The sequence below is a fragment of the Lycorma delicatula genome, chromosome 12 (genome assembly GCF_047948215.1).
Source record: "Lycorma delicatula isolate Av1 chromosome 12, ASM4794821v1, whole genome shotgun sequence".
NCBI lineage: Eukaryota > Metazoa > Arthropoda > Insecta > Hemiptera > Fulgoridae > Lycorma > Lycorma delicatula.
The window spans coordinates 56781533-56793941 of record NC_134466.1 but is presented as its reverse complement, the minus strand read 5'-3'; the positions used below and the strand labels follow the sequence as shown (position 1 = coordinate 56793941).

Below are 12409 nucleotides of genomic sequence, written 5' to 3'. Positions count from 1 at the left end.
AGGAGATAGACAAACTTAAACGACTTGATTATTGTAACTGGCTTTTCGATAACATTGTTGGTGAACAGATAGACCCGATGTGGTATTTCATCTCAGATGAAGCGCGATTTCATTTATCAGGCCATGTTAATTCACAGAACAGTAGGTATTGGATAGCGAGGAATCCTCACGAGATATTTAAGCGTCTACTTCTCGATGAGAAAATTGGTGTTTGAGTGTGCCATTTCCGCTAATCTTATAACAGGATCAATATTTTTTACCGGATATCTCTACTGGCACTTTGCTGTTGAGTATGAATTATAGATGCATCATTAAATAATCAAAGTTCTAAGAATTTATTGTGACGGAAATATGTTTTATTTATATTTATATATGTTTTTTAAAATAATATATTCAATGATCAAATCCTCTGCCTGTAAAGTTATGCTTCCACTATTTTTGGATTGCTGCTAGCCAGTCAACGTAAGCATGCTGGTGCTGTGAACACACTGCATTGTAAAGTTCTCTAGATGCTTTGCTGTTTTACTTCAGAATTGAAATAAAAAGAAAATAAAAGAAAGAAAGTTATAGGATAGTTAATAAAGCACTTTTTTAATTTATAGTAACAATAAAATTTTAATTTGCTATATAATTATACTTTTATTTATTTTTCTTTTAATTTTTTGGATAAGAGCTGTAGGATGCTAGTTTCTACTACTAAACAGAATCACTCTTTGACAACAATTCTAACGCTTCACACAGAAATCAATTCTCTGTAGTAAACTCGTAGAGAAAGAAGTCCTTTTCAGAATCGAAACCCTAAAATAAAAATAAAAAACACATGTAAAGTGAAGTCCTGTCATCATAATGAATTATATTGCTTATAATTAAGAGTTATGTTTCTGGGAGATTTTCATTGGAAAATATCTAATTATAAGTTATTTGTGAAAGACAAGTTCAGTAAATTAACATTTTTCATACTGATAAAACCAATACTAATAAGAAATTTAAATGATAGAAGCATTAAATACAGGTGGTAAAAAATTGTTAATAGTATTTTGCAAATTTTTTATAATTGATAATGGTAAGGTAACAGTTAGTGGAACTTCTTATGTGAAATAGGATCGTTCATAACTTGCATTGTCTTTAATGTTAGGTTTTTAAGAATTTTCAACAGGATTTTGAAATAAAACATATCAAGTAGCAGTATTCCAGTTGCAAGTTTACTCTATTCACTCCTCAAAAATTTTATTTTGGCATTTGTAGCGTACTTCTATCTTTAATAATTATTTGAATTTATGTTGCAAATGTATATGTCAGATAAGTGCTTAGTATATTTTATAAACAGTTTGCAATCTAAAATCACTTATCAATGTTTCAACACCTCTTTTAATGATTGTTTGAACTTGCTCACTTTTTGTATTCTTGCCCCCTTAAACCTGTTTTCTGTAATGACTGTATCAAAATATATGAATTCCTTTTACATTGCTCTGATATGTTTACACTTATTACGTTACGTATCTTTGTACTAATTTCTTTATTCCAGATGTCCGATACCCTTTTGCCCTTTGAATTTCCTCTTGACTTTCACAATGTCCATATTATAAAGTCAGTAGCAAGTAATGTACAAGATGGTATTTCTTTCTTAAATTTTTGCTTCAAATTTTTACATATATCATCCGTTGCTGTTAAAATAGCAACAAAGTTTACTATTTAAAAGCCTGGAATATTACTCTCCTTGGCTAAAGTTTGTTAAATCCAAAACTATTCAGTTTAAACAAAATATTTTTCGGTGTTTATTTTTATATACAAATAATTATAATTTATTTTTTAATTTTGTTTTGTTTTTTGATCTTTTAAGAATAACATTTACTTGCGCTACAAGTGTAATTAGCACCCTCAAAAAAGTTAAATTATATTTTACACAAAAGCTACAGATGAAATAATAATTTTTAAATGCAAATTTTGCAAACTTCATCATTTAAATTACTGAAAAATTTGTTTGATATAACTTATGAGAAGGTGGAAATTTAAATCTGCAAGTAGATCCCAACCCCGTACGGGAAGACCGGATGGGAAGACCTTGTGACGTTGCAGTCGCCACACCACCCACCATGAGGGGTTCCTAGCCATGAGTGGCTTTACCTGAGGTCGTCTTTAGACCCTCTGTTTACATCTCACAGTCATCTGCCAGACCTTTGTAGGGATGTCACTGATGTAAATGCCTTGGCAGACATATACATCAGTAAAATACAAATCAAAATTTGCCTTTGCGTAGCCCTCAAACGGACGTCTTCACATTAAACCTATCATGATTCCCTCAAACTTACTAACCGAGACCATGAAAGCACGGACCCCACTCCAAGTCTAAATTTGACAACACCATTCGTGACTGTGAATGCCTTAGAAAACGACTGAGTTGTGAGTCAAATCAGTGATACACTCATGCCAATCAAAATTATTTTTTACTCAACATACATTTTCAGATCTACACCCAATAAGTCGACCAAATTAGGTCATCTAACAAGGGGAAAGTTACCTAGTTCTGGTCCGCGCAGGTGCCGGGGACAAGCCTCGCTTGCACTCCCACCCAGTGCCATCATGGAGTCTCGCATGGCATTACCAAGTCACAATCAGGGACAGCCACCGACGCAATGAAGCCACGCTCCCGGTCGCACGGGCTACCATACCCTGGCAGGCGGGGCCACCCCCTCCAGCAGGACCCCCAAATCGAAACACAAACAATATCAATATAAACGTGTCATAATGCCATTGCACCTACCTCCAACCAATCCAGTGCCTAGGCCCAACCCTAGCCATCCAGGATCCTGCCATGATCGATTAAACTCTGTTTTCAGAAACCACACACCACAAGGTAGTGAAGAAAACCAGCCATGTAGACCACTTTTCGCAGATTGACCGTTAATATGGAGATCCAGAAAGGAATGTATTCTCTCAAGTTCCCTAACAGTTTGTGAACGTTCGACCTCATATCGGGGACAGACAAAGAGGACATGATCCACTGTATCATCAGTCCCACAATCCGGGCATTGACTCAAATCCACCAAACAAAACCTCGCCAAACTCGCTCGGAAGGCACAATGTCCGTAGTGAAACTGTGTGATATACCTATTGGGCGAAACGGCAAGTAAAATGACAGTATACAAAATGAAGAAGGTTAACTAAAGCACTGTTACGCAGATGTTATTTAAAGGGGCTACTACAGGACCAATTCCTTGGCTAAAGAGGATGTTATAGGAACTTATTTATTTTCATTCGCTGTGATGAAGCATTTTAAAACCATTATCGTAATATATACAAAGATACTTTGTGCAAAAATTCCATACCATTCTTTGTCTGTTGTTACAATTGCTGCTTAATCTAAAAATGTTTTTTAATAAATTCTGTTAAAAATACAATTTATTTGTAATGATTCATCTTTGTAAACGCAACTGTTATTTATGTTTGTATGCATAGAATTATGCAGTGAATTAAATAAATATTGCATTGGTTCTATTTTTTTTCTGCTTTTCAAATGAAAGAAACAATTTAACATAAAAGAGCATAGTATTCATGATTCTTTTTTTTATTGCTGAATGATTATATGTAAAGTTATATTATAATAATAAAAGATATGCATTATCTTATTTTTTTTTAGTAAATTCAATGAATCATTAAAGGAAGTATCATAATGTTCCTTAGACAAAGTCGAATATGCATGTGAATTAATATGATGAAGAGTAGTTAATTGAATCTGTGATATAAGTTGAAATCATCTACCTCTATCGTATGAATCTAGTATGTAAATAAACAAACAATTCTTCAATTTGAAAAGTGACTTGAACTTTTCATTAAGTTAAATCATTATGTCATAGATATTGGAAATTTGTCAAATATGACAAATGTACAAAATATAGCAAAATAAAAGTAATTAACTTAATGGTTGTTTTAACCTGTTCTTCAACAGCGTGCTAGGTTTGAAACTCATCATCATAGTCATTCTTATCTGACATATGGCCCTTGCACCATGTATGATTCTTATTTCTTTATAAAAATTAAAAGAAATTGTATCTACAATTTCTTTTAATTTTTATAATTCTTGACTGTTAGCCTCTCTTCTTTGTACCTTCTGCCGATCTTTCTAGCATTGCTTTAGTCAGTCCTTCTCCTCATGATATCTCTTTGCCGATTAGCTTTCTGATTCTGAATTAAGCTTATCAAAGTTCTAATTCAGATTCTAAACTTGTTCATTCTCTTCGTGACTTTTTCATTTTCTGATTTTGATTTTCTTATTGCTGCTACTTACTCCTACTTCATCCTGTGACATTTGTACGTGATATTTTATGGAAAAATTATTTTGTTTGCATTTGATCAGTACACATCTACTGTATATTTCTTCCAAATTTTAAGTATATCCGTTATACTTTTTTCCTTTTTTTTTGTACGTAGTTCGTATCATGCACTTCTTTCTAAAACTTCTCTATCTGACAATTCATCAGAAAGACATTTTTCATTTGCTTTTTGAATTTTATTGATTTGTTATTCAATTTCCTTTAGAGCCTCAATTTCAACCTTACTGTTTTTTTTTATTGTCTATTTTCTTCCATTTTTTCACTTACCTATCTATTAACCCATGACTTCATTATTTTTGTTCCCTTAATAAAGTTAATTGTTTTATTCCATTGCTGCTCTTATGGCATCTTTAATATTCAGCAAAAATCAATTTGAACAGTGGTCTTCTGCATTTCTTCTTTCTAATTCTTAAGCTAACTTCTCTCTTTTCTGATTGATGGAATTTGTTCCACCTTCCATTTTGTTTATTTCTCAGCTCTTTTAACTAACTCCCTTCAATATTACTTTTATTTCTACTACCAGAAGTATAGTGCATTAGGAAAATTGCGGCACTGGAATTATGGGAGTGATATGATGAAACTTTCTTGATTATTACTTTATATTTTTGATTTATTATTTTATATAACGGATATTACAATAACTGGAAGAGTTTAAAAAATGTGTTGAAAATTACCTCTTCCAACATCAGTACAGTATTGCACAAGTTTCAGTTTGTTCCAAAACTTTAACCTCTTGATATTCTGCAATATATCCATAAGTAATATATACCTGCAATATATACCCATACGCTTTCTGTTATTATGTTTTTTATTTTGTCAATCGTGTGTGGTCTTGTTGCAAAACTAAGACAAAAGTACAATCAGAAAAAACGTATCCCTATATGTAATTTGTTACAAATTCCTTTTTGTGCTCTATAGTACATGTTGTTTCTAATATGCTGGCTCTCACAAAGTGTTATATCTTGAAAACATTGCATACACAACTGTACATCATTCTGTTCCACAGGTGTCAGAGAGTATAACCATTGGTGAGTATAAAAATCTATAAAAATTTAAAAACAGAATATAATCTTTATCTTTCAGGCAAGTAATACAAAAAGTACATCGTAATATTAAATCATAACACTGAATATTTATACTTCCTTTCTGTTTCTCCACCAGTTGATCTTCACTAAAAATTAATTCCTTTTACTCCACCATGACCTCCAGTTCTCTTCAGTAACCTCTTTAAAACCTTCCTTACTTTATACTATAGCATCATTATAACTTTTCAGCATCATCCTTGTCACCTGACTGCAGTTTTAATTTATTCTCTGGGGCAAACACTGTACTGTTCACTGATAAACGATCACTGACAAAAAACAAAAAACCTACTAAATGATCCGCTATCAATACTTTCTTTTGGAGATATAATTCAGTAATTTCTTCCAGCATGTTCTACAACAAAGACCTTTTTGCCATTTATCAGGATAGAAGTCATTATGTGTTATTTAATAATTTGAATAATTCAAATGATCTTCTGAATTGCGTATGAGAGCTATAAAAGTACGTTACTTTTAGCAGCTCCTAAACTGTGCAAATGGTTATCAAGAACCTGTTAAACTTTTTGATGACGATTGTGCACGATAGATGTGTAAGTAGCATCGTTCATGTAAATAGTAAGCTCTTTAAATATTAAGTCATTACATCTACTTTTATTTTTGAATTCATAGATTCACTACTCTATTCTGTTTTATCCTGTCCCAGCATGTTGACTAATAACCTGGTTTTGTTATTTTTTGTTTCCTATAACAGTTTCGAAGAACTGTGGGAGTTGTCTATTTTCCCTTAATTTTTATTAATAGTTCGTATCGTATAGGTAAACCAGTACCAATATTGTGAGTAAATTGCATACATTTTATTAAAATACTTAATATTCACAAATAAAATCAATAATTTTATTGTAATATCACATAAACGGAGGACTAAAAATTTTACTATACCGACCAAACTCTAATGAATACGCTACCAAATCTTCTTCAGTGTCCATTGAGTAACAATAATTAAAGAAAATTTGAAAATGTACTGATTTGTTTTTTCGGAAAGAATAGGACACAGTAGTTCAACATAACTATAAAATGCAATTTAAAGATCACCACCAACCATTACAGCTTTTGAATAGCACTGGAAACATTTGAACACATGAAAGTTTACAAAGGGAAAATTTTGAAATAGTATAACAAGTACTTATTTTCAGGTCGTACTAGTCAACACAACTAGCAGTACCTGAATTAAACATTCCTTGTTAAATTATTCATATTGTCTTAAGGAAACCTTTCAAAATTCATTCTTGTAAACTAGTGCAACCAATTACACAATAAGATAGGATTAATCGTAAGAATTCTACTTGATTTTTTCTTAACTTTCTTTACTTGATGACAATTATCTTAATTAAATAGCTTATTCTTACGAGCAAACTTTTCATTTATTTTTAAACGTAAATAAAACAGCACATTCTGGGGTTCAGAAAACCCCCATTCCAATGCTGAGCATGATCAGGAGAGTTTGAAAATTAATGCGTGGTGATGTGTGACAAGAGAGTGGTGAGATCGCTCCATTTTTCCTTTATGAATATTTACCTCGATATATTGGAAAATTTGGCCTTTCCTCATCTACAACAATTACAACTTATATTCCAGCAATTTGGACCCCACAACTGCCACATCAAATATAACTGTTGGTAAATTTCTGAAGAACAAATTTCCTGGTAGGTTGATCGGTTGCGGCTAAGAGTCTGGTCAGTATGAAATATGACTTTATAGCTTGGAATTTAATAATATTGAGTTTTTATAATCGATTTTTCCGAAGTAAATACTTTTTATAAAATAATATAAAAAAAATTACAACGGTTGAAGGTTTTAATGCAAATGTTGTAACAGCTTTTTATCTTTTTCAACACATAAATTTTTGGACTAAACAAACATATATCAGGATAGAGAAATACAAAAGTTACAGGGGAAATACACATAATGTTTTGTGTATTTTTTGAATAGCAGTGACTCTTTTCATATATAAGTTGTATTATCTAAATAAAATAGTTTACTAAATGGTAATCTTTAAAATTTTTTTATACAAAGTACACAATGAAAATAATTACATGTAAATCTTTTGATATAATGCTATTAACCATAAGGAGAAGGCTAATCAAATAACTCAAAACTTACTGTATTACAGATTGTTTGATGTTTTAAACAGTATGTAAGATCATTATAGGCATGGGGAAAAATACAGGAACTTAAGTGATAACCAGTGACGGTGAAGTTTAATACTTTGTATTGCATCATTTTTTGGTTTTTAAAGACCTGCAACTGAAGAGTTTGATATATTAGAAATAAATAATTAAATGGTATTTACATAAACCTAATTATGTTATTAATTATATAAAGCACCTAAAAATTGATGATCATGGGAATTAATAAAAATAAATAAATGCATTTTTAAACAATAGGTGCATTTGATGTGATAATTTAATGACTACATATAACAAAAGTTGTGTTTATAAAATACACACATAAAATACACAATATATATGTAATACGTGTTTACGTATGGATCCTATCCTCCCAGTTTGAGATAGTGCAGCTAGAAAGTATGTTAAAGAGTCTGTGAGTAGATCCATATTCAAAGATGTACTGATCAAATCCCGAAAATACCAGTATATATCAACTCAAGCCAATCCTCATATTATATACTGTATGGATCCAACAGCATCTGGCTGGCCACTACACTGCAAATGGTCACAGATAAGGAAACAGTGCGTAGTAGATAAGGACAATTCCTCACATTGACCATAAAACAAGTTCATTGAAAGGAAAACTTTTCAGGGACACTTCAAGCAGTCTATGTAAGCATGTATTTAATCAATAATTCTGTCAAGAAATTGGGGTATATTTATCAGTATAAAAGCACCCCATTAATGATAAATTCTTTTGCATTTATTACATTTTTATGCATTTTTATTTAACGTTTTTTACCACCTCAAGTATATGCTTTTCTTCTAGATAATAAGGAATCAGCTCTGGACTGGTTTGGGCTTCATGAAGAATTAGTTACCTGTCCGTTGAATTTTATAACATTTAGAACAATACAAATTGAAATATAAACTACTTAAACAAACCCTAAACACAGTAATATGTTTGCTAAATACAATTGCAAGATAAAGTTATCAAAGAAAATAGGCAAAGTAGATTAGATATAACCAAACTAGAATTAGTAATATTAAAAAGTATTCAGTATATACTAAAAATGAAAAAAAATTTTGATCACTGTTTACAAAACATATAATACTATTACTTTGTTTATAAAAAAAAGAAACCTCTAGAAACATGGCAATTGCCGTTGTATAATAACATATGCGTAGACAGGATATTCTCCAGCTGGGGGCAAAAATGACATAACTTTTTTGTTAAAAAATGGTTTTATTTGAACATTTGAAAACGCTGAAAAGACCATCAACCGGATTTTCTGTCATTGTTGACGATAACCAAGTTTTTACCCTGCGTAAGGGGCTGTAAAGGGATGTTTCGATAATGCACGTTGTGCAGGGCTGTGCAAGGGTGTGTAAGTGAGATTAGTAGCGTCTGATTTATGAGTAGGTAGAACAATTTGAGTTTCTTTAACTATTGCAGCTAGTTCTATCTCCTCCAGTTCGGCATTCGAGACATATTTTTTTCCCGTTGGTTGCACTAAAGTTCAGCTTCACCGTAGAAATCATTAAAATTGTACATAACTTGTAGTTTTTAAAAAAAAATCTTCATACGTCATATTAAGCATTACGTGAGGGTGCAACGTAAGCAATGAAAATGCGGGCAAGTTCTCTTCAGAAAAACGCTGTTTCAGTGACATTATTAATTAATCTACGTACGTAATATTTAGTGATATTCTGCAAAACTCGACAGGAGTCTTTGCTGGTGGATTGGCACGATGTTTCTGCTGATTTATGACTCGCGAGATATTGAAATCTGTTCAAGATGCTCAGCGATTGTTTCAGCCTTTTCTATAACAATTTCACTTTAAACAACCGCATTTCCACGATTGTTTTCTGATGATGTCTGTAGTTTTTTCTCATGAGGTATGTGATTTCCACCTTGAAATAAGTCCACATTTGTTGACTGAAGACTGTTTACCAATGGTTGAAGGAGTGCCGAATGTTTTGCTATCTGGCAAACACTAACAATGAATTCTGATTTTGTAGCAGTGCAATGCATTTGAGAAGCGGCCTTCTTCGTGGCATTGTTATCATCTGTCGATAGTTTTTCAAGCGTCATAGCAATCTGCACATAATTTTTCTTGAATTTGGTGATACCTTTATATTTTTGAGACCAACGTGTTTCACAGAGCATTCGTATTTTCGGTATGTATTTTCGACGAAGGGCCGATTCTCGGAAAAATTATTTGTTTTATTGAGCAAACCGTATTTGTTATCATTGCTATTTCGTTTAAGACGTTTACAACTAAGTTAAGTTTGTGACTAGCACAGTGAAAGTATAACGCCTTCTTACACTTTCTCGAATAAGTTTCTTGTCACCACCATCCTTTCCTTTCCTGCAGTACTCGAACAACCATCGTATTTTTGCCCAATGCCCATTTCTTTTCTGTATCAAGGCCTACCTTTTCTACTAAGTTGTTAATTGCAGATGTTATAGCTTTTGCATCGTGTCAGTCAACTTTACAAAACCTAAAAATTCCTCACAAACCATCATCTTTTCTTCGTCAAAATCTGCCGCAATGGAAATTTGGCTTTCCCATATATTTCACTGCTCTTTTCTGCTAGGACACTGTACATGCTAGCACATGCTTTCTTAGGTCAGTGGTGATGTTGAATCTTATGACGTCACCACATAGGCCGATTATTTCATTTTAACACCATGGTGACAAGTAAGTGGCATTTTTTAGGTTCTTTTCTAAGTTCTCTTTTAAAATGTGGTCACCAGCATCAATTTTGAGTTTAATGAAGTCTTCAAAAAACACCTTCATTATTTTTCTTTGCCCCTAAAAGATAGATCATTTGTACCACAAAATATCACAGTCGAAATTATTGATGCAAAAAATTTCTGGTTGGCTTCTATTTACTGTTGGTGTACAGAAATCAGCTGTACATCGACGGTGATATTTTCAACAAAACATTCTGCTGCTGTGGTAATCGATTTGTGCAGCTGAGATGACGTGCGAGATATTGCAAATTCGTGTATATCTTTTTAGTGAGTAAAGTGCCTCACTCTGAAGGAACCTAAAACACCATGCATATTAGTTGGTGGAAACAACATACAATAAATGCAAAACGCGCCCATCAATTAATTGGAACACACCGCCGAGGAGCATAATCCTATTTGAATTTTGTTTTAATTGCACAGCATCCTTAGCAGAGGCATAACATGGAGTTGGTGACCTACAGTTTTTTAAAATTTATATTTTTTGAGATGAGGTCATACGAAACGAACATTCAAGTCGCCCACATCATTCTGAAAATACGTTTGATCCTGGGCACAAGAACTAAGAAGTAGTGAAGATTCGCTTGCGTTTTCACCACCATTCTGCTTCGATTTCTCCTTTTCGCCGCCATTACTTTCGCTGCTACTTTTATCTGGTTGCTTCCTCCTCTGTTTCCGTAAAAGAAAATAAATTATGTCTACTACTACTACCACTACCACTACCTGTATTATAGTACAACGTGGCGTTATAGTGTATAATATCATGATGTACACGATAGACTGATCTCACTATATTAAAGAAATCTGTAATTAACTACATCTAAAACTTAAACCTGGTTTTCCGTTTATTAAAATGATACAAGAGAATTTATTGCCATCAGACTGAAAACAGAACACTGTTGAGACAAATGTTGACGGCCTTTATCAAAGTTCATCTTATTGATCATCTGACTGGTATTACAGTCATAAGTTTGACATTCGTCAGGATGCAAACGTCCCGATGCAAATGCTTCGGTAGACATTTCCACCTCTGTTTTAACTCATTCATCAAAGCAAATCAGTGCAACAAATCGAGTGCAAAAGATATTTAGTATTTAATGAATAAACTAAAAACAAAAGAATAAGGATTTATATGTTTGACAAGTTTAATTTCTTAATATTCTTTCTACGATACAGTACCGGACAGTAATGCATGCATTCGATATCGTATTACTGAAGTAAGATAAAGAATTAAACTTAAGTACAGACTTTAATTTACTACTAATCGATATTTTCAAAATAACCTATAAATCATTTTCATTCTAACTTAGTAACGTATTGTTTTTTGGTAGTTTTTTCGCAGTAGATATACTTAGAATTTTTTCTTTAAAGTTATTTATATAGCTTAGTCTTACAAAATAATATTGGTCAGAATACTGACTTTTCCGTATCAAATCAGGTAAATTAACGAATTTCATTTTAAAACTGTCTCCCTTTCTAAACAACCACTCTAATAAAATCACGGTAAACCAATTGAACAGTCGCCTAGCATTAATGATACATTCAGCAAATTGTAATTTTCTATTCAAACAGTAATTAACTAACATCACATTAATATAATTTCATTAATAAGCATTATTGTACTGAAATGGTGTCGAGTTTGATTTAATAAAATGTCACTGTCAGAAACGTTTTTAACCTGTATGTTTGCTAAAATAGCGATAGAATGCTGTAACGATGCGTAATCTGCTCGCCCCAGTTAAGTGCAGGCTGACTTTGACCGATAGCGTTTCTATATTTTTTATTTTCTGACTACACAGTTGAACTGTTAAGTTATATCACTCTACGAGTCAATACAATACAATAACACAACTAATAGTAACAGTATTCGGTATGCAAGTGAAAGTATGATAATCGGGTTAAATATTGCATCTCCGGGTTTTGGCAGATCTTGACATTTCAAACACAAAAAAATTATCTATAATTTTAGCATTCAAACTTCTCAGAAAGATATTTGTACATATGTATGTATGTTTTTTATAGTCATATTAGGGTATACTGAAATGAAACGACTAGCACTAGATAGAGAATCTTGGAGAGCTGCATCAAACCAGTCAAATGACTGAAGAC

At 32.3% G+C, this 12409-nt stretch overlaps 1 protein-coding gene across 1 annotated transcript in view; it reads right to left on the bottom strand.

The window, feature by feature from the left end:
* Positions 1-587: 587 nt before the first annotated feature.
* LOC142333519 (uncharacterized) overlaps positions 588-12409 on the bottom strand; it is a 68508-nt gene continuing 56686 nt past the window's right edge. Inside the window, exons 17-18 of the mRNA XM_075380792.1 lie at positions 7535-7678; positions 588-798 (exon numbers count right to left, since the gene is read on the bottom strand). Coding sequence (XP_075236907.1) covers positions 745-798; positions 7535-7678 — 198 coding nt within the window. The 3' untranslated portion in view covers positions 588-744. The remainder of the gene's footprint in view (positions 799-7534; positions 7679-12409) is intronic.